This window comes from Saimiri boliviensis, chromosome 14 (genome assembly GCF_048565385.1).
Source record: "Saimiri boliviensis isolate mSaiBol1 chromosome 14, mSaiBol1.pri, whole genome shotgun sequence".
NCBI lineage: Eukaryota > Metazoa > Chordata > Mammalia > Primates > Cebidae > Saimiri > Saimiri boliviensis.
The window spans coordinates 44,630,754-44,652,976 of record NC_133462.1 but is presented as its reverse complement, the minus strand read 5'-3'; the positions used below and the strand labels follow the sequence as shown (position 1 = coordinate 44,652,976).

General features: G+C 56.7%; 1 protein-coding gene across 1 annotated transcript; it reads right to left on the bottom strand.

Moving 5' to 3' along the window:
* ABHD17A (abhydrolase domain containing 17A, depalmitoylase) lies at window positions 1-8,447 on the bottom strand. Its single transcript, XM_039465672.1, has 5 exons — window positions 8,267-8,447; window positions 4,208-4,777; window positions 2,902-3,096; window positions 524-703; window positions 1-433 (listed from the first exon to the last, which is right to left on the bottom strand). The coding sequence occupies exons 2-5, from the start codon at window positions 4,537-4,539 to the stop codon at window positions 208-210; spliced, it is 933 nt and encodes a 310-aa protein (XP_039321606.1). The 5' UTR covers window positions 4,540-4,777; window positions 8,267-8,447; the 3' UTR covers window positions 1-207.
* Between the last annotated feature and the right edge of the window lie 13,776 nt (window positions 8,448-22,223).

The following is a 22,223-nucleotide window of genomic DNA, read 5'->3' as shown; positions in this document are numbered from 1 at the left end:
TAAAATTTTAAATCTTTAATTTCCGTTTGCACGTATTTTCTTCTTGCTTCCAAAAGGAAAGGAGTGCGTAGCTCTCTCGCCTGTACATTGTCCACGGCCCCTGGGTCGGGGCAGGGGGTCCACATGCAGCCCCCGGGAGGCCAGCGCGGGGTGAGGTCCGGGGGCCGCCTTATTGCTGAGGTCCGGCCGGTTGGGGCCCGGCCGCCGCTAGGCGCGCTGGCTGGGCAGCTCCTGGGAGATGAAGCGACGCAGGCGCTCCAGGTACTGGCTGTAGAGCTCGATGTCGTTGTGCCCGGCGCCCTCCACCCACAGCGGCTCCACGGCCTTGGGGCAGCGCTCGTAGAGCGCCAGCCCGTGCGAGAAGTCGATCACCTCGTCCTCCGTGCCGTGGATGATGAGCACAGGCGACGTGATCTTGGACACCTTCTCGATGCTGCGGGAGGGGCGTGCGGCGGGTGAGAACTCGCGCCCCGCCCGGCCCCGGCCCGCCCCCGCCCTGCCCCGGCCGGGCCGGCCAGCTCACTTGGGGAAGGCGTCGAAGCAGTACGTCTTCTTGGTGTCGGGAAAGGCGACGCGCATGCCCGAGGTGAGCGGCGAGTGCAGCACCACCGCGGCGCACTCGTAGCGCGAGGCCAGGTCCACGGTGGGCACCGTGCCGATGCTCTGCCCGTACAGGATGATGCTGTCCGGGCTGATGCCGTACCTGGCGGCGCCGGGGCAGGGTCAGCCGCGGTCTCCGATGCGCGTGCACCCCTCCCGCCGGCGGCGCCCCCGAGCCCAGCTCCAGATGTGACCCTCCGGTCTCCCCGCGCAGCCAAGTCCGTGGGTCAGGCCCAGGCTCCACACCAGTCCCGGAGTCGCCCCCAGCCCCCGAACACTGCGGCGGTGGGCGGAGCCGGCGGCCCCGCCCCGTTCCCTGGTGCTACCTTCACTGGCGTTTCCTAGACAGGATCTGCTGGGATCCCGTGTAAGGAGTGCCCCTCGGGCAAGGGTAGGGGAGGCCCTGGCGCCTCTTCTCCTCCTGGTCACCCCTAGGCACACACTGGGAACTGCACGTCCCCTACATCCTGAACGTTCACGCCTTCCTGCCCGGGTTAGAAAGCCGGTCCTGGTGCGCTGGCCCGGGCAGAGGACGATTTTCCTCCCTGTAGCCCTTGCCCACCCCCTTGGCCATGGGCAATTCAGGCAGCTGTGTCCCCCGATGTCTCCACACCCAATGAGGTGCCAGCACAACCCAGGTGCGCATCAAGGGTGGCGGCTGAGGAGGCGGCACCTTCCCTTGTGAGTGGACAAGTCCTCAGCCACCTCAGCACCACCAGCCCCCACCTGGGCCGCCCTCGCCCTGAGTCACTGGTGTGCCTGCCACCCCTGGCCCAGCCGATCCAGCGCCAGCTCCAAGGCTCCCTTGTGCTCAGTCCCAACCACACGGGAACCTACCCGCCACCCTGCCCAGGCCGGGATCCCACAGCTCTCCTCCCATGTGCTCCAGCCTCTGATCCTGGGCAGATGCTGTCCTCCGAGGAAGAAGCATGGGCAGGGGTGCATCCCGTCTGCCTGGCATTTGGACTCCACCAGCAGGACTGTCTCTCTCCCTGGCCTGGACCCCTAGCCCCCTGGCAGCACTCCACAGCTCACCACTAGCCCATGCCCCAAAGGGCTGCTGCCTGGCTTGTGCCTGTGGCCCCTGCTCACTGCCTCCGCCTCCCTGGTCTGCTCCCTGGCAGCCAAGGCCAGCAGTGTGCTGAGCCAGCCCAGCCCTGTCTTGCTTCCAAAAGGAAAGGAGTGTGTAGCTCGTCGCCTGTACATCGTCCACGCCCCCAGGCCGCCTGGGGTTACACATGCAGCCTGGGGTGGGGGTGCGGTGTGGGCTCCTTCTCTAAGCAGGAGCCCCGAGCTGCCACCTGGATGTCACCACTCCGCCCTCCCCCTCACGGCTCCGGGCCGAGGTTCCTGCAGGACAAAGCGGTAACAGGACAGACGAACGAGCAGACAGAGCTCAGAGCTGGCCATGGCGGGTGTGACTCTGCCAGTGTCTCGGGCAGGAGAGGGGGCCAAGGACGCCACATGAAGTGGTGCTCGGTGTCAGCGCCCCGCACTGCCAGGAAGCCCAATGCAGGCCCCCAGAGCCAGGGTGGTGCCAGGGGACCCAGCTCCCAGGCCCTTAGCAGGCACTGCCCGGCTATTACCAAGGCAACAAGGACCCCACCTCCCCAGGGCCTGCGACTTCTCAGAGCTGCGCTCAGTTCCTGAAGGAACAGGTCACCGAGCAGGACCCAGACAGACAGCCCCAGCTGGTGGCAAGCAGAAAAGGCCTCCAAAGGCCCACCCGGGTCTCCTTGTCCAGAGCAGCACCGGCCCGGGCGGTGCTCAGACCCCGGTGAAGGGGCCAAGCTAGTGTGGGGCTGGGGATCCCGATGACCAGGAGGGCCAGGCCTGGCGTCAAGGCTGGCCAGACCTAGAGTGTGTGCTGGGAGCCCGTACCTGACCCTGCAGGCCCCGCCCAGGCTGGCCCAGCTCACCGCCACAGCGCCTCATGGGCCAGGCCCCAGGACATGGACGCAGCAGCCTCGGCCTCACCTGCGCCCCAAGTGCTGCCTTGGCCCGTGGGCTCCCAGCCACACGTGCACAGACCCCCAGACACCACCCAGCCCTCCCACCGGGTGGCCTCCACGCCCCTGTGACAAGCTCAGCCTCCTCCAGTCCTCAGGCCAGGGGCTCCCAGGTGAGCACCCACGCTCCCAAGCTCACTTGTCCCACTCTCTGGCCCCGTGCGCCCATGGTGCCTCCCCTCCTGCAGGGCCACCCACACCACCCACCTTCCTCCCAGGGAAGCCCACCCGGGCCCCCAGCCCGGCGTCCTCTCAGGTGTGCCCAGGTGAGCTGCCCCGGGGCCGTCCTCACCTGGTGCGCAGCGCCTGCCAGGCGGCATCGATGTCGGCATAGAGGTTCCTCTCGGAAGGCCTGCCCGAGCTGGCACCGTAGCCAGAATAGTCGTAGGAGAAGATGTTGCAGTGGAGGCGGGAGCCCAGGCCGATGTAGAAGCTGCTCATCTGGCCCAGGTCCACGGCGTTGCCGTGCGAGAAGAGGACCGTGTACCTGCGGCAGGCCGGAGAGGGCCGCTCACACCGCTCATCCCGACGCCCAGCTCCAGGGCAGGGGGACGCGACTGACAGCCCACCCTGTGGCCAGCCACGCCCAGCGCCTCGTTTACTGCCCTCCCAGGGCGCGAGGGGGCCGAAACAGGAGGGGAGGCTACAACAGCCCAGCTCCATCTCCAAGAGCTCCCCACAGGGAGAGGACAGGAGAGCTGGCAGGGGACGCGCAGCCCAGGCTGCAGAGGCCAGCAGGGGAGCCTCAGGATTTCCATGTGTGACGCAGGACACTGGGCCCACTGGTCCCATCACCTGCTTGGGACAGACTGGCCGAGTGTGCCCAGCTGCAGGGGCTCTGCTGCCCCAGAGCGTTTCCCCGGAGGAGCCTGGACACTGGCACGGGGCGGGGGAGGGGAGCACACAGGCCCACCTTTCAGGACGTTCCCAGGGGAGCCAGCAGAGCTATCTGCCCCCTCACAGAATAGTCTCCTCACTGTTGGGGGACAAATGGACCCCAACCCTGTCCCCAACAAGCAAACGCAGCCACTCCCTGCTCACACTCGCACAGCCCCTCCTGCCCCACCACCCTGCCCAAGCCCCGAGGCCGTGCTGCAAGGCCTGTCTGCTTCCCCGCCCGGGAGCTGCCCCAGATCATGCCAGGAGCAGGCGGCCAGGCTGGCCCTCCCATGGACTGCTCCCTCCAGTTCCCCCAGGCCCCTGCCCAGCCCGGCCGGAAGGTAAAGGCTCGCCCTTTGGACTCAGATCTGGTCAGAACGCCACCTGGTGAGAAGGCGGAAGCACCCACAGGCCAGGGCAGCCCGTGCCCCACCTCTCGCCCGGTAAACAACCACCAAGGTGCTGGGCCGCTGGAGTCACCCAGCCTGCCTACCCATGCCAGCTGGGGAGGGCCTCCCTGAGCCTGGTGTCCTCACCTGCAAGAGGAAATCACCAGAGGGATGAGGCCGGCCTGGCCGTGACACCACCCATGCCGGTGGGACAGCCCTTCACAGCAGGCTCGGGCCCTCTGGGCACCACCAACCGTGCCAAGCACCCCGGGCGGAAACGGGAGCCCCAAGCACAGGGTGACCCAGCGTGGGCGCGGCCGCACTGCTCACCTGGCGCTGGGCACGCAGCGAACATACATGCAGGAGACGCGGTTGCCGCGGGCGCTCTTGGTGGGGAAGACCTCGATGGTGTCCAGCTCGCGCTGGCTGTACTGGAAGTCGGCGCGCTCCGTCAGGTGCAGCTTCCAGCGCCCGGGTGCACCCGAGGAGGCCCGCAGGGTCCCCAAGGAGGAGGCCCCGGCCCCACCAGGCCCTGGCTCAGGCTCAGGCACCAGGGAATAGGTAGCCTCTGGCGGCAGGAAGGCGAGCTTGGCAGCGATGCGGCCAGGGCAGGGCGGGCAGCAGAACAGGCAGCAGAGCTCACTCAGCGACAGCCCGTTCATGGCGGGCGCCGCCCGGGCCGGGCCTCCTCCGGGGCCCCCGCCAACAACGCCGCCCGGCCTGGCCCGGCAGGGAAGGGGTGGGGGTGCTCCGAGTCGCGGGCAGGGGGGAGGGCGCCCCCCCAGCTACCGCCCCAGACGAGAGCCCCGTTAGGAGGCCAGGGCCCAGCCCCATCGCGGTCCAAGCCGAGCCCCCAGGAGTCTTGCAACCACCGGTCTCCATGTCGTGCCATGGGAAGCCCTGCAGGGGAACATGGGTGTGTGGGGCCCTTTGGAGGTGCCTTGGTCCAGCTGGGTGCCCCCAGGAGGCGGGGCATCCACAGGGGCGAGGGTGCGGCATGGGCTCGGGTCTGGCCCGTTCTCATCCCCTGGGCCCTCCCTCAATCTGTCAGGCACTGTGCCCTGCAGCTCGGCGGACCCCCAAACTCGGACCCCTCTCCGTGGGATGAAGGCCCCCACCTTCCCTCAGCTGGCCATCACCCCACCCCCTTTTGCCATGTGAGTACAGCCACAGCTTGCAGGGATATGACCCCAGCCCCACCCACCCCCAAAATGCCCAGCCCTAGCACCAGGGAAACCCCATGCCCCCAGGACTCAGTCTGCACTGCTGCCTGCCCACCCCCACCCCAGCCCATCTCTGCACCCTAGTTCCCCTCCGTGGGGCAAGGACAGGGCTCAGACTGAAGGGACCCATGGGGAACCCCAACAGGCCCTGCTACGTGATGGAGCACAGGGGCCAGGCCCCACCGGCCTGCGACGTCTGGAGACAGAGGAAACAGAACAAACAAAGTTCTAGAAACAAAGGCAGGATACATTCCAGGCTCCAGGGCCCCGAGGGCGCCACAATGGCTCTTCTCTGTGCTGGGGACAGGCCTGCTGAGGGGCAGGGGAGGGTGCGGGTCAGGGGCGCCTTCTCCTGTGCTGACTTAGGGTTCTGTGGCCTTGGGTGAGTCACTTGCCCTCCTGAGGCCTCAGCATCCTCCTCTGTAAACGCAGACACCACAGACCCCACAGGAAGTCAAGTGAGGGGAGGAAGGGAGTGGAGGCGCCTGGCTCAGGGGAAGCTCGGACCGTCTTCCCTTCTGCAGAACGTCACGAAATGAACGAAGGTGACAACTGAGAAGTGGCTGAAGCCACCACAACAGTGCAGGGAGCTGCCGGCACAGACGCAGAGATGACACCGAGGTCTGAGGGGCGCCTATCCGCAGGCCACGCTTCTCCTTCACGCTGGAGCCACGAGCGACACGCTCACAACTCAGTCAGCAGCAGGACACCCTGGGCCGCTCAGCTTTTGGGTCACAGCATGAGAAAACCGCGGGGCCAGGGAGGTGAGGCTCGAAGGCAGATGTGGGCACAGATGGACACGCAGAAGGCCGCAGGCCACACAGACACAGTCCCTGAGGACGCCCTCTCCAGCAAGGAGCAGCCTCAGGCCCAGAAACACACCTGCTCCCTCAGGACCCGGGATGTAGGACCCACGTTCCCATGACCCGGACTTAAGGGCTCACAGGGAGAGGAGGGAGCTGTGCAAGACAGGCTGGGGCAGGGACGGCGGCGCAGGGTGCCCCAGACCCGCAGGCGGAGGCCAGTCCCGCGTGCACGCACTTTTCAGGGGGACGGACAACCGCGCGGGTTCTGCTTCTCAGATGGAGGCGAGTCTCCCCCAGGGAAATCTGTCACTGTCTGGAGTTTTGGGTGTCACCGCTGGGGACCAGGGGCCCAGGACAGACATGCCCCAAAGAATGATGGGGCCAGCATCCACAACATCATCAGCTTTCAAAGTATTCTCAGAGTTCCAGGCCCCACCGTGTGGCCCGCTGGTGCTGGTGCTTGGAGGGCCCGGAGTAGGTGGCATCATGCCACTGTCTGCTGAGTACCCAGTAGGCAGGGAGCAGGCCCCTGGAGACCCCGAAGATGACCCAGGGCCCCACGAACCGCACCAGACACAAAGCTGTTATCCTTGACACCTCCTTCTACCCGCCGGACCTGAGCTGGTCCATCACCAGCCCGGCGGTGCCCCTGTCTCCCATCAGCCACCTCCCGGTCCCTGCCTCCATCACCTTTCACCACGGCTACAGCAACAGCTTCCGTCCAGGCTGATCACCTGCTCCGGGACATTCGCCCCCAGCAGCAAAACCATCTTTCACCACACAAACACGATGGCACCACCTCCAGTTTGGGGTGTCCGTGTGCCTCCTGTTATTCTCTGGGTAGAAATCAAGCCCTCTCCACAGCCTGCCAGGTCTGCAGTCCGGCTCAGGCCGGCCTCTTCGCACTCACTCATCTCACACCTGCCACCCATGGCTGCCCGGAGACAAGCCACACTGATCCTTCCCGCCTGAGCTCCCCTGCTGGGAACTCCCTTCCCCAACCTCACTAGACAGCCTTGCCTATCCCAACGACCCGTTGCACCTCGCTCCCAAGGCTCTCGGAGTCCTCCAGGTCGGGGCAGGACACTTACACGCTCTCAAGGTTCCGGGTTCCTTCCCATAGCTTGTATTTTTGACACATTGGGCGCAATCTCCCCTCAACCCCACAACAGAAACTCCATGAGGCCAGGCCCATGACCTGCCACTCACCAAAGGAATGGGGCAGATGGTGGGCGGCAAAGAGTTAAGGAAGAAGCACAGAAGGAAAGAATCCCCAAGGCCCGCCAGCTCTGACAGGGAAGGGAAAGTCCTCTCTCCAGCCACAGGTACCTGGAACCTCCCTATGTCACTAATAGGCTTGGACTGGGGACTGCAAACCCAGACACCTCACTCACTCACTCGGCACACAGCCTCGACACCCTGAATCCCACCAATTCTGTACCCAAGCACCGTAAGTGGGCACACCTCTGCGAGCTGGAGGTGTTCTGAGGACCAGCAAGCAACCCAGCAGCCAAGACACTGGAAGATGACCTACATATGGCAGACTGTGGTGGCACCTCACCCAGCCAGTCAGGGTGGGAAACCCGCCTGCGGGGAGGCGCGGCCATCAGAAGGCGGACAAACGGGCCAGGTGACAGGAGATGGGGCAGAGGGACAAGCAGGGGCAAAACCCCACAGGTGACAGAGCAGGCTCCTGGCTAGAGCAGACCAGACGGGTGCCAAGAGAGAGCCTGGGACGGGTGAGGTCGCCCCCGCCAGAGCCCCGTTGCGGAGTCTGAACTTCACCCTGCGAGAAATGGCGGGGTCACGGAGAAGTCCCGAGAAGGGGACAGACAGCCAGGAGAAGGGCTGCATCCCCGAGAACCCACGCGAGCGGAGGCGGGGAGGCCTGCCCAAGAGTCAGGGCGGCAGGAAGACGCCTGACAAAGAGAACAGCGACTAGGAGCTGCTTGGGAAGCGGGGCTCGGAAGGGCCCCTGGGAGCTGCCAGGGGGAACCAGGCGACGAAACGGGGGTCGGAATGGGGGGGGCAGTTTCAGGGGAAAGAGCGGAGTCCGCGGCTCAGAGGGGCGCTCCCCGAAGACAGGGGCTGCGTCCCTAGGAGGGTGGGAGCGCACCCCACGCCGGAGCGCTGAATGGATGGGGACAGCGCTTTCCCAGTCACAGGGGCTCACCCGCCGCCCCTTCTGTGGATTCCCCTGCAGGACCCGGGCCGCCCTAGAACTGCAAGGGCTCGGGGGCGTCCAGCCGGGCTGCCAGGGCCTCGCGGCTCTGCCCGGTTCCCCAAACGGCCGCGGTCGGAACCGAGGCCACCCCGCGCGGCCGCGCCCGCCCCTGTCCCTGCCCCTGCCCAGCACTCACCACCCCGGCCCGCGCCCCCGGGCCCCAGGGCCGCGCTCCATGGCTCCCGGCCGCCCGCCCGTGCGTCCGTCGGTCTCTCCGCGCCCCGGCCCGGCCTCCTGCGCCGCCACCGCCGCAGCTCCCCCGCGGACGGAAGCGAGCCTCGTTCTCGCCACCGCCCAGGAAGTGACGCACCGCAGTGCGCGGGGGACTGCAGGCGCCGAGCGACCGCACAACTCGCGTCCGGGGGCGGAGCCTGGGCTACGGGGGCGGGGCCTAGGCTGCGGGGGCGGGGCTGGTCCGTCGAGGGGCGTGGTCTTTCGTTCTGTGGGCGGCGCCAAACGCAGGTTTCATTCATTCCGGAGAACAGAATCGTTTGAGGCCTGTGAAGTACTCGCCTGAAAACAAAATTTACACGGACGTCAAAAAAACTAAGACATCAACATTTAGAAATGTTTTGAGCTGGGCGCGGTGGCTCACGCCTGTAATCCCAGCACTTTGGGAGGCCGAGGCGGGTGGATCACGAGGTCAAGAGATCGAGACCATCCTGGTCAACATGGTGAAACCCCGTCTCTACTAAAAATACATAATATTAGCTGGGCACGGTGGCACGTGCCTGTAATCCCAGCTACTCGGGAGGCTGAGGCAGGAGAATTGCCTGAACCCAGAAGGCGGAGGTTGCGGTGAGCCGAGATCGCGCCATTGCACTCTAGCCTGGGTAATGAAAGCAAAACTCCGTCTCGAAAAATACATAAATAAATAAAATAATAAAATATATATAAAAAGGAAAAAAATACCATTGAAAATGGAGGGACCAGGCGTGGTGACTCAAGCCTGTAATCCCAGCACTTTGGGAGGCCAAGGTGGGTGGATCACCTGAGGTCAGGAGTTCAAAACCAGCCTGGGCAACAGGGTGAAACCCCGTCTCTAATAAAAATACAAAAATTAGCCTAGCATAGTGGCTCATGCCTGTAATCCCAGCTACTCAGGAGGCTGAGGCAGGAGAATCGCTGGAACCTGGAAGACAGAGGTTGCCATGAGCTGAGATGGTGCCATTGCACTCCAGCCTGGGTGACAGATCGAGACTCCATATCAAAAAAAAAAAAAAAAAAAAAAGAGGCCGGGTGTGGTGGCACACACCTGTATTCCCAGCACTTTGGGAGGCTGAGGCAGGTGGATCACTAGGTCAGGAGTTCAAGACCAGCCTGGCCAACATGGTGAAACTCCATCTCTATTAAAAAAAAAAAAAAAAGGCCGGGCACGGTGGCTCAAGCCTGTAATCTCAGCACTTTGGGAGGCCGAGGCGGGTGGATCACGAGGTCAAGAGATTGAGACCATCCCAGTCAACATGGTGAAACCCCGTCTCTACTAAAAATACAAAAAACTAGCTGGGCGTGGTGGTGTGTGCCTGTAATCCCAGCTACTTAGGAGGCTGAGGCAGGAGAATTGCCTGAGCCCAGGAGGTGGAGGTTGCAGTGAGCCGAGATTTCGCCATTGCACTCCAGCCTGGGTAACAAGAGCGAAACTCCGTCTCAAAAAAAAAAAAAAAGAAAGAAAAGAAAAGAAAAATGGAGAGAGCCACTGGTCCCTCTTCCTCTCGTGCTCTGCCGCCATGCTGACCTGGCCAGTGGGCTCCCGCCTCAGGGCCCTTGCACACGCTGTGCCTCCTGCCTGGAGTGCCTTCCCCAGATCGCCCCATGGCTCCCTCCTCCGCCATCCTCAGGCTCTACTGGAAGGGTACATCCTCCACTAGCTTCCTGTCACCACCCCCAGCTAATCCCAACCACACACACACCTCTACCCCATTACCTCTGTCCCAGCACCTGATTCATTTCCACCACATACTCATCACTCGAAGATTCTCTCTTGTTTTTTTTGTTTGTTTGTTTTGTTTTTTTTTTGAGATGGAGTCTCGCTCAGTCACCCAGGCTGGAGTGCAGTGGCTTGATCTTGGCTCACGGCAGCCTCCACCTCCTGGGTACAAGTGTCTCTCCTGCCTCAGCCTCCCAAGTCGCTGGAACCACAAGTGTGCACTGCCATGCCCGGCTAGTTGTTATATTTCTTGTAGAGATAGGGCCTTACTTTGCTGCTCACGCTGGGCTTAGACTCTAAGAATCAAGCAATCCTCCTGCCTCAGCCCCCCAAAGTGCCAGGATTATAGGCTCAAGCCACAGTGCCTGGCAATTATTGGATTTTTCTTTTTCTTTCTTTCTTCTTTTTTATTGAGATGGAGTCTTGCTCTGTCGCCCAAGCTGGAGTGCAGGGGCACAATCTGGGCTCACTGCAACCTCCACCTCCCTGGTTCAAGCCATTCTCCTGCCTCAGCCTCCTGAATAGCTGGTACTACAGGCGCCTGCCACCAAGCACATCTAAGTATTGTATTTTTAGTAGAGATGAAGTTTCACCATGTTGGCCAGGCTGCTCCCACACTCCTGATCTCGTGATGCACCAGTCTTGGCCTCCCAAAGTGCTGGGATTATAGGCGTGAGCCACGGCACCCAGCCAACTTGGATTTTTCAGAAAATAGTCTTATTTCTGTTTATAGAGAATTCATCTGCACGATGTGATGGCTACTTTTATGTGTCACCTTGACTGGGCTACCATGTAGTTGGCACAACATCACTTCTGAGTGTTTCTGTAAGCGTGTATCCAGAAGAGATTAACATTTCAATCAGGGCAGTGGCAACACCCAGTTAATTTTCAATTTTTCGTGAAGATAAGATTGTGCTATGTGGCCCAGGCAAGTCTCAAACTCTTGGCCTCAAGCGATCCTCCCCACTCAGCCCCCCAAAGTGCTGAGATTACAGGCATGAGCCTCCATGCCCAGCCTTCTTTCATAAATTTGTACTCTCTTGTTTTATGAGATGGAATCTCCTCTGTTGCCCAGGCTGGAATGCAGTGCCACCATCTTGGCTCACTGCAATCTCCGCCTCCCAGGTTCAAACAATTCTCTTGTCTCAGCCTTCCAAGTAATTGGGATTACAGGTGCCCACCACCATGTCTGGCTAGTTTTTGTATTTTTAGTAGAGATAGGGTTTCACCACGTAGGCCAGGCTGGTCTAGAACTCCTGACCTCAGGTGAGCCGCCCAGCTCAGCCTCCCAAAATGCTGGGATTACAGGTGTGAGCCACACTGGCCTAAAACTAGATTTATAAATAAGTTTTGCAATTAAACTCTAACATTTAAACTTTTCAGCATCTACTTAAAAGAATGGAGGCTGGGCATAGTGGCTCATGCCTGTAATCCCTGCACTTCGGGAGGTGGAGGTGGGTGGATCACGAGGTCAGGCTTTCGGGATCAGCCTGCCCAACTTGATGAAACCCATCCCTACTAAAAATACAAAAAATTAGGCTGGGCGTGGTGCCTCATGCCTGTAATCCTAGCAATTTGGGAGGCCAAGGTGGGTGGATCACCTGAGGTCAGGAGTTCAAAACCAGCCTGGCCATCATGGTGAAACTCCATCTTTTTTTATTTTAAAAAAAAAAAACAAACCCGGGCGTGGTGGCTCAAGCCTGTAATCCCAGCACTTTGGGAGGCCGAGGTGGGTGGATCACGAGGTCAAGAGATCGAGACCATCCTGGTCAACATGGTGAAACCCCGTCTCTACTAAAAATACAAAAAAATTAGCTGGGCATGGTGGCGCATGCCTGTAATCCCAGCTACTCAGGAGGCTGAGGCAGGAGAATTGCTTGAACCCAGGAGACGGAGGTTGCGGTGAGCCGAGATCGCGCCATTGCACTCCAGCCTGGGTAACAAGAGCGAAACTCTGTCTCAAAAAAAAAAAAAAAAAAAAAAAAAAATAGCCGGGCACAGTGGCTCAAGCCTGTAATCCCAGCACTTTGGAAGGCCGAGGCGGGTGGATCACAAGGTCGAAAGATCGAGACCATCCTGGTCAACATGGTGAAACCCCGCCTCAACTAAAAATACAAAAAATTAGCTGGGCATGGTGGCACGTGCCCGTAATCCCAGCTACTCAGGAGGCTGAGGCAGGAGAATTGCTTGAACCCAGGAGGCGGAGGTTGCGGTGAGCCGAGAGTGCGCCATTGCACTCCAGCCTGGGTAACAAGAGCGAAACTCCGTCTCAAAAAAAAAAAAAAAAAAAAAAGCTGGGTGTGGTGGCGTGTGCCTGTAGTCTCAGCTGCTCGGGAGGCTCAGGCAGGAGAATCACTTGAACCTGGGACAGGGAGGGTACAGTGAGCCTAGATGGCACCACTGCAGTCCAACCTGGCAGACAAGAGTGAAACTCAGTCTGAAAAAGAAAAAAAAAGAATGGGGCTGAGCTCAGCGGCTGAGACCTGTAATCCCAGCACTTTGGGAGGGCAAGGTGGGTGGATCACGAGATCAGGAGTTCCAGACCAGCCTGGCCAATATAGTTAAACCCTGTCTCTACTAAAAATACAAAAATTAGCTGGGTGTGGTGGTGGGCTCATGAAATCCCAGCTATTTGGGAGGCCGAGGCAGGAAAATCCCCTGAACCCAGGAGGCAGAGGTTACAGTGAGCCAGGATCCCACCACTGCACTCTGGCCTGGGCAACAGAGTCTCCATCTCTCAAAAAACTAAATAAATAAATAAATAAATAAAATTCCACGCCAGGCACAGTGGCTAACACTTGTAATCCAAGCACTTAGGGAGGCCAAGAGTTCCACACCAGCCTGGCCAACACAGCGAAACCCTGTCTCCACTAAAAATACAAAACTTAGCTGGGAGTGGTGGTGGGCACCTGTAATCCCAGCTACTCGGGAGGCTGAGGCAGGAGAATCGCTTGAACCTGGGAGGCGGAGGTTACAGCGAGCTAAGATTGCGCCACTGCACTCCAGCCTGAATAACAGAGCGAGACTCCGTCTCCAAAAAAAAAAAAAAAATCGTACAAATTTTTCACGAGTCCCTGTATTGTCACTCTGAGCTTGGCCTCAAAGATTCTGTAGCCAGGCTTATTGTGAGGAAGGGACAGGAAGCCTGCCTTTTCAGGCTCAGGGGTGGTGGGGGCTTGGGAGGGACACCCCTCCCACGGGGGAGAGAGTGTGACCCGTTCAGGAAATGGGTTTCTGACAGGACAAGGAAGGAAGTTGGGGGGACCTAAAAATAGCATCGCCCAACCACCGGGTCAGAGGGCAGGGAGGGGACAGGCAAGGACAGAGGACCCTCCCAGGGACCTTCCCTGCAGGCATCCAGCCCCATCCCCTCCACACAACCAGCACCCTCTGCTCACAGCAGCTCACCAGGTATTGGGTTTATTTAACTTTTTTCTTTTCTGTTTTTTTGAGATGGAGTCTCACTCTGTCACCCAGGCTGGATTGCAGTGGCGTGATCTTCACTCACTGCAAGCTCCGCCTCCCAGGCTCAAAGGATCCTCCTGCCTCAGCCTCTTGAGTAGCTGAGATTATAGCCATCCGCCACCACGCCCAGCTAATTTTTTGTATTTTTAGTAGAGATGGGATTTCACCATGTTGGACAGGCTGGTTGCAACCTGCTGACCTCAGGTGATCCCAAGTGTGGGGATTACAGGTGCGAGCCACCACACCCGGCCCCCAGCTGTCTGATTTTTTTATTTACTTTTTTGTTTTTTCTGAGATGGAGTCTCACTCTGTCACCAGGCTGGAGTGCAATGGCGCGATCTCGGCTCACTGCAGCCTCCACCTCCTGGGTTCAAGCAATTCTCCTGCCTCAGCCTCCTGAGTAGCTGGGATTACAGGTGCACACCACCACGCCTGGCTAATTTTGTATTTTTAGAAGAGACGGGGGTTTCACGATGTTGGCCAGGCTGGTCTCGATCTCCCGACCTCAGGCAATCCTCTTAACCTCAATCTCCCAACTTGCTAGGATTATAAACATGAGCCACCTGGCCTGGCCCAATCGCCTCTTCTTAAAAAGAAACAAGTCAGATTGGATGTGGGCCCACCCTCAGGACATCACCTGAACCTAATAACGTATTTAAAACTTCTGTCTAGGGGAGTGGGGTGAGCACAGTGGCATCAGCCTGTCATCCAAACACTTTGAGAGGCCAAGACAGGAGGATCACTGGTGCTCAGAAGTTTGAGACCAGCCTGGGCAACATAGCGAGACCCCCATCTCTATAAAAAACATTTCTTTTGGCTGGGCGCAGTGGCTCAAGCCTGTAATCCCAGCACTTTGGGAGGCTGAGGCAGGTGGATCACAAGGTCAAGAGATCGAGACCATCCTGGTCAACATGGTGAAACCCCGTCTCTACTAAAAATACACACACAAAAAAAAAACTAGCTGGGCATGGTGGCGCGTGCCTGTAATCCCAGCTACTCAGAGGGTGAGGCAGGAGAATTGCCTGAACCCAGGAGTTGGAGGTTGCGGTGAGCCGAGATTGGGCCATTGCACTCCAGCCTGGGTAACAAGAGCGAAACTCCGTCTCAAAAAAAAAAAAAAAAGAAAAAGAAAGAAAGAAAGAAAGAAAAGGAAGACAGAAAGACGAAAGAAAGAAAGAAAGAAAGAAAGAAAGAAAGAAAGAAAGAAAGAAAGAAAGAACGAAAGAAAGAAAAGAAAGGAGAAAGTTCACTCCCTGCGTGGGGAGCGGGAGGGGAGGGAGTGCCGGGGTTCACACCATCTGCCCCGTTAGGAGTTGATCCTGGGGGTCTGTCCGGTGTGAGCAGGGGGCAGCAGACTCCATGTTTGACCCCAATGTCAGCAGGGCTTTTTCACTTCCGAGCTGCTGGTCGGGGAGTGTGATTCTTCTCTGGTTCTCCAGCCAGGACTGTCGCCTGTCCAGCCAAGCATGGCGGGTGTGGACCTTCTGGGAAGGGCTCTGAGTATCTGCTTCCAGCATCCGGCCCCAACCCTGGGACCCGGTGCGGCCGCCTTTGGTCGACAGGTGGCAACCGTGCCCACTTGATCTTGGGAGGGTTGGGAGGCTGCTGCAGGGCTCCCAGGGGAGGCAGGGGTGATCCCATTTGCCCGGCCAGAATAGTAGCAACAAGCCTGCACTCATGCGTGCTGGAGAACAGGGACATCACAGAGAACCAAAGTTCAGCCCAGGCAACGCAGAGAGACCTCGTCTCTACAAAAATTTCAACCGCAACAAAAATTAGCACGGGTGACAGAGCCAGACCGTGACAAAACAAAAACAAAAACAAACAGAAAACACTGCTGGGTGCCATGACTCACGCCTGTCATCCCAGCACTTTGGGAGTCCGAGGCAGATGGATCACAAGGTCAGGAGTTCAAGACAAGCCTGGCCAATATGGTGAAACCCTGTCTCTACTAGAAACACAAAAATTAGGCATGGTGGTGTGCACCTGTAATCCCAGTTACTCAGGAGGCTGAGGCAGGAGAATTGCTTGAACCTGGGAGGTGGAGGTTGCAGTGAGCTGAGATCGCACCATTACACTCCAGCCTGGGTGACAGAGTGAGATTCTGTCTCAAAAAAAAAAAAAAAAACAATCCACCAGGGCCGGGCACGGTGGCTCACGCCTATAATCCTGGCACTTTGGGAAACTGGGGCAAGTGAATAACCAGAGGTCAGGAATTTGAGACCAGACTGGCCACCATGATTAACCCTGTCTTTACTAAAAATCAAAAATTAGCTGGGTGTGGTGAGGCCAAGGCAGGAGAATCACTTGAACCCGGGAGGCAGACGTTGCAGTGAGCCAAGATCCTGCCATTACACTGCAGCCTGCCCAAGAGAGCAAGACTCCGTCTGAAAAAATTAAAAAACGCAAAAACGCCCTGCCCTGGCAAAGCAGACACTCAGATCAGTAAGACGTCCTCCCCTCACAATAAAATAAAAGGTTATGCCAGGAGAGAGTGAACATAAACGGCTTGCAATGGAGCTCCCGGCGGACACCCACATCCGTCCTGGCCAGGGCTTTGGAGAGAAGCAGCTGGACCATCTGCCCTGTGGGTGGGTGCGAGTCTGGCCCCAGAATCCTCCCAGCTTGCACGTACAGTCTCCCTCGAAGGGCAGGGCCCTGTTTTTAGTAATGCTTCAGGCACAGCATAGACCTAGACCGATGGGGACCCCTGCCTGGGGTGTTGGTGAGCTAGAGGGAACACAGCCTCATAACCACCCCATACCCAGAAAATAATCTGCAGGGCCGGGTGCGGTGGCTCACACCTGCAATCCCGGCACTTTGGGAGGCCGAGGCGGCCGATCACAAGGTCACGAGATCGAGACCATCCTGACCAACACGGTGAAACCCCGGCTCTACTAAAAACACAAAAAATTAGCCGGGCATGGTGGCGGGTGCCTGTAATCCCACCTACTCAGGAGGCTGAGGCAGGAGAGTCTCTTGAACCCTGGAGGTGGAGGTTGCAGTGAGTGGAGATCACGCCATTGAGCTCCAACCTGGGTGATGGAATGAGACTCCGTCTCAAAAAAAACGAAAAGAGAGCCGGGCGCGGTGGCTCAAGCCTATAATCCCAGCACTTTGGGAGGCTGAGGCGGGTGGATCACGAGGTCGAGAGATCGAGACCATCCTGGTCAACATGGTGAAACCCCGTCTCTACTAAAAATACAAAAAATTAGCTGGGCATGGTGGCACGTGCCTGTAATCCCAGCTACTCAGGAGGCTGAGGCAGGAGAATTGCCTGAACCCAGGAGGCAGAGGTTGCGGTGAGCCGAGATCGTGCCATTGCACTCCAGCCTGGGTAACAAGAGTGAAACTCCGTCTCAAAAAAAAAAAAAAAAAGAAAAGAAAAGAAAGAAAATACCCCACAGGGCAGTGGATGTGAGGAAAGACAACTGCATGGTTAGGAGGCTGTACCTCTGTTTCCTGAGTTTTAAAATGAAAATAATAGGCTGAGCACAGTGGCTCATGCCTGTAATCCCAGCACTTTGGGAGACTCAGGTGAGTGCATTGCCTGAGGTCAGGAGTTCAAGACAAGCCTGGCCAACATAGTGAAATCCCGTCTTTACTAAAAATACAAAAAATTATCTGGGCGTGGTGGCAGGTACCTGTAATCCCAGCTACTCAGGAGACTCAGGGAGGAGAATCACCTGAACCTGGGAGGCAGAGGTTGCGGTGAGCCGAGATGGCACCATTACGCTCCAGCCTGGACGACAGCGCAAGACTCCATCTCTTTTATTTTTTTATTTTTTATTTATTTATTTTTTTGAAACGGAGTTTCGCTCTTGTTACCCAGGCTGGAGTGCAATGGCGCGATCTCAGCTCACCGCAACCTCCGCCTCCTGGCTTCAGGCAATTCTCCTGCCTCAGCCTCCTGAGTAGCTGGGATTACAGGCACGCGCCACCATGCCCAGCTAATTTTTTGTATTTTTAGTAGAGATGGGGTTTCACCATGTTGACCAGGATGGTCTCGATCTCTTGACCTCGTGATTCAACCGCCTCAGCCTCCCAAAGTGCTGGGATTACAGGCGTGAGCCACCGCACCTAGCTTTTTTTTTTTTTTTTTTTTTTTTTTTTTTTTTTTTTTTTAATGAGGTTTCACCACGTTGGTCAGGCTGGTCTTGAACTCCTGACCTCAAGTGATCCACCCACCTTCAAGTGAGCTCACTGACCTCAAGTGAGCCACCCCGCCCGGCCTTATTTTACTTTATTTTTTATTTTATTTTTTATTTTTTGAGACAGAGTCTCACTCTGTCGTCAGGCGTGATGTGGGAGTGCAGTGGTGCCATCTCAGCTCACTGCAATCTCTGCCCCCCGAGTTCAAGCAATTCTCCTGCCTCATCCTCCTGAGTAGCTAGGACTACAGGCGCGCCCCACTACACCCAGCTCATTTTCTTGTATTTTTTAGTAGAGATGGGGTTTAACCATGTTGGCCACGGTGGTCTCAATCTCTTGATCTCGTGATCTGCCTGCCTCAGCCTCCCAAAGTGCTGGGATTGCAGGCGTGAGCCACCGCACCCGGCCATTTGTTTTCACTTTATTAATTTTTTTCTGTTTTCATTACACTGTCTAAAAATATTTCTTTTCATAATTCAAAACATTGTTTCTTTCTTTCTTTCTTTCTTTTTTTTTTCAGAAGGGTTTCATTCTTGTTGCACAGACTGGAGCAATGGTGTGATCTTGGCTCACCATACCCTCTGCCTCCCGGGTTCAAGCATTTTCCTGCCTCAGCCTCCTGAGTAGCCGAGGCTACAGGCACCACCATTCCAGGCTACATGTTGTTTTTTGTTTTTTGTTTTTTGTTTGTATTTTTAGTAGAGATGGGGTTTCTCCATGTTGGTCAGGCTGGTTTCAAACTCCCGACCTCAGGTGATCTGCCTGCCTCAGCCTCCCAAGTGCTGGGATTACAGGGATGAGTCACTGCACCCAAACTTACTTTTTTTTTTCTTTTTTTTTTTTTTTTGGAGATGGAGTTTCGCTCTTGTTACCCAGGCTGGAGTGCAATGGCACGATCTTGGCTCACCGCAACCTCCGCCTTCTGGGTTCAGGCAATTCTCCTGCCTCAGCCTCCTGAGTAGCTGGGATTACAGGCATGTGCCACCATGCCCAGCTAATTTTTTGTATTTTTAGTAGAGACGGGGTTTCACCATGTTGACCGGGATGGTCTCGATCTCTTGACCTCGTGATCCACCCGCCTCGGCCTCCCAAAGTGCTGGGATTACAGGCTTGAGCCACCGTGCCCGGCCTTTTTTTTCTTTTTTAAGAAAGGGATGGCCAGGTGCAGTGGCTGATGCCAGTAATCCCAGCGATTTGGGAGTCCTAGACAGGCAGATCGTGAGGTCAGGAGTTCGAGACCAGCCTAGCTAACACAGTGAAACCCTGTCTCTACTAAAAATACAAAAAATTACCTGGGCATGGTGGTGCGTGCCTGTAATCCCACCTTAGTCAGGAGGCTGAGGCAGGAGAATTGCCTGAACCCAGGAGGCGGAGGTTGCGGTGAGCCGAGATCGCTCCATTGCACTCCAGCCTGGGTAACAAGAGCGAAACTCCGTCTCAAAAAAATAAAATAAAATAAAATAAAATAAAACAAAGAAAGAAAGAAAAGAAGAGACAGGGTCTCTGTATGTTGCCCAGGCTGATCCAAGCAATTTTTCAGCTTCTGCCTCCTAAAGTCCTGGGATTACAGGTGTGAGCCAGCCCACTCAGCTGTTAATCAGGTTACTTTTGAAAGGTTCTGGATAAAGAACAATGTCAATTACCAAAAAAAAAAAAAAAACAAAAACGGTCCTAGGCCGGGCGCAGTGGCTCACGCCTGTAATCCCAGCACTTTGGGAGGCCGAGGCGGGTGGATCACGAGGTCAAGAGATTGAGACCATCCTGGTCAACATGGTGAAACCCTGTCTCTACTAAAAATACAAAAATTAGCTGGGCTTGGTGGCGCATGCCTGTAATCCCAGCTACTCAGGAGGCTGAGGCAGGAGAATTGCTTGAACCCAGGAGGCGGAGGTTGCGGTGAGCCGAGATCGCGCCATTGCACTCCAGCCTGGGTAACAAGAGTGAAACTCCATCTCAAAAAAACAAAAACAAAGACAAAAACAGTCCTGCCAGGATCAGTGGCTCACACCTGTAATCCAAGCACTGTGGGAGGCTGAGGCAGGTGGATCACGAGGTCAAGAGATCCAGACCATCCTGGCCAACATGGTGAAACTCGGTCTCTACTAAAAATACAAAAATTAGCTGGGCGTGGTGGCGTGTGCCTGTAGTCCCAGCTACTCAGGAGGCTGAGGCAGGAGAATTGCCTGAACCCGGGAGGCGGTGGTTGCAGTGAGCCGAGATGGCGCCACTGCACTCCAGCCTGGTGCCTGGCAACGGAGCGAGACTCTGTCTCAAAAAAAAAAAACAAAAACATAAAACAAACAAAAAAACGGTCCTATCAGTAGAGGCTGAAATCATCACTCAAACTAGCTTGAGCCCCAAAGCAAAACAAAAAAACCCAAAGAAGGCCGGGCATGTTGGCTCAATCCCAGCACTCTGGGAGGCTGAGTTGGGTGGATCACCAGAGGTTTGGAGTTTGAGACTAGCCTGGGCAACATGGTAAAACCCCGTCTACTAAAAATACAAAAATTAGCCAACTGGAGTGCAGTGGTGCAATCAGAGCTCACTTCAGCCTCGACCTCCTGGACTCAAGTGATCCTCTCATCTCAGCTCCCTGAGTATGACAGGAGTGCCCCGCCGGACCCAGTAATTTCTTTTTTCCTTTTTTTTTTTTTTGCAGAGATGGCAACGTGTGTCTCAAACTCCTGGCCTCAAGCAAACCTCATGCCTGAGCCTCCCAAAGTGCCGGAATTCCAGGCATGAGCCATCACGCCTGGCCTAGATTCATTTTTTTTAGGAACAGAAAATCTAGGCTTTGGATTTAATGACTTACCAAATAAAGGCTGTCTTTTTTTTTTTTTTTTAAACAAATCAGGAAAACAGAGGCTCTTGGCTAGTTTGCGTGACACATCCAGGGATGGGGAGATGTGTATTTAAGCTAAATAAAGAAAAAGTAAAACTCACAGCAGTCTGAGTTTTTATTTAGAAAAGAAAAAAAGCAACTAGCTGAGAGGGAAATAGGTTCCTAGAGTGCTGTTCTGTTTTTTTCTTTTTTGAGATGGAGTTGCCCAGGCTGGAATGCAATGGTGCCCTCTCGGCTCACTGCAACCCGTGCCTCTCAGGTTAGAGTGATTCTCCTGCCTCAGCCTCCCAAGTAACTAAGATTACAGGGGTGCAGCACCATGCCCGGCTAATTTTTCTATTTTTAGTAGAGACCGGGTTGGTCAGGCTGGTCTTGAACTCCTGACCTTGCGATCCACCCGACTCAGCCTCCCATAGTGCTGGGATTACAGGTGTGACCACCACGCCCGGTGCCTGGAGTGCTGTTTTATCCATGAACATGTCAGGAGACCAGGCAATGATTAGCACACTACCGGGAAAAACTCACGTTCCCCCCCCACCCGCCCACCCCAGTCCTGGTCCTGGATGGCTGAGGAGCTGGGGTATGAGCGGCCACAGACAAGAGAAGGGTCTTCCACCAGCCATCCCATACCAGCAAGGACTCCTGATGATCCTGGCAGGAAACTCCTTGGTTCTCACTGGAGTCAGGCAACAATGTACCCAAGGACACGGACAGAAAACGGAAAAACAGCAGCTGATTTCCCCTTAAACATGACATGAATTGACCGTCTTATTTGAGCAATGGAGTTAAATTAGTGTTTCCTAGCGTCTGCACAGTTGGCACTGGGGTGGGGTTGGTCTCTGGGGTGGGGCCGTCCCAGGCACTGCACGGAGCTGAGCAGTGTCCCTGGCCTCCACCCACTGCATGCCGGGAGCACCCCCAGTCATGACAGCAACAAATATCCCCAGACATTGCCCGGTGTCCCCTGGGGGCAAAATCACCCCTGTATTAGGGGATTCCACAGACCTCTGACAGAGACCCTGCGTCCCACCATCCTCTGCCCTGCTGAGGTCCCAGGAGGCGGCACACATTGAAATCTACACCCTAAGTGGGGAGGGAGAGAGGAGGAGAGTCCCAGGAGCTGGGGGGTTCCCCTGGTTTACATAGCTTGCTCCTTTGGGCGTTTATTCAGGTGTCTACTGTGAGCAGAGGGCAAACGCTATTATTTTCCCAAACCATTAACACAGGGTCTCCCGCTCTGCACTGCTGACATTTGGGAGGGATCATTCTCTGGGGTGGAGTTGTCCTAGGCACTGCTGGGGGCTGGACAGCATCCTTGGCCTCCACCCACTCCATACCAGGAGCTCCTCCCCAATCCTGACAACCACATATGTCTCCCTATAACCAAGTCTGGCCTGAAACACACTGTAAAATTTCGGCCTGGCATGATGGCTCACGCCTGTAATCCTAGCACTTTGGGAGGCTGAGACCGGCAGATCACCTGCGGTCAGGAGTTCAAGACCAGCCTGACCATTACCGTGAAACCCCGTCTCTACTAAAAATACAAAAATTAGCAGGGCATGGTAGCAGGCGCCTGTAATCCCAGCTACTTGGGAGGCTGAGGCAGGAAGTTTGCTTGAACTCGGGAGGCGGAGGTTGCAGTGAGCTGAGATCCAGTCATTACACTCCAGCCTGGTGGACAAGAGCGAGACTGAGTCGTAAAAAAAA

Bases quoted from the DNA above. Each gene is read 5' to 3' on its own strand.
- ABHD17A (XM_039465672.1), bottom strand. From the start codon at position 4,539: ATGAACGGGCTGTCGCTGAGTGAGCTCTGCTGCCTGTTCTGCTGCCCG. The intron at 3,097-4,207 runs GTGAGCAGTGCG...GGCCTGCCGCAG, and splicing joins CGCTGCGTGCCCAGCGCCAG to GTACACGGTCCTCTTCTCGC. The intron at 704-2,901 runs GTGAGGACGGCC...CGGCGCCGCCAG, and splicing joins TGGCAGGCGCTGCGCACCAG to GTACGGCATCAGCCCGGACA.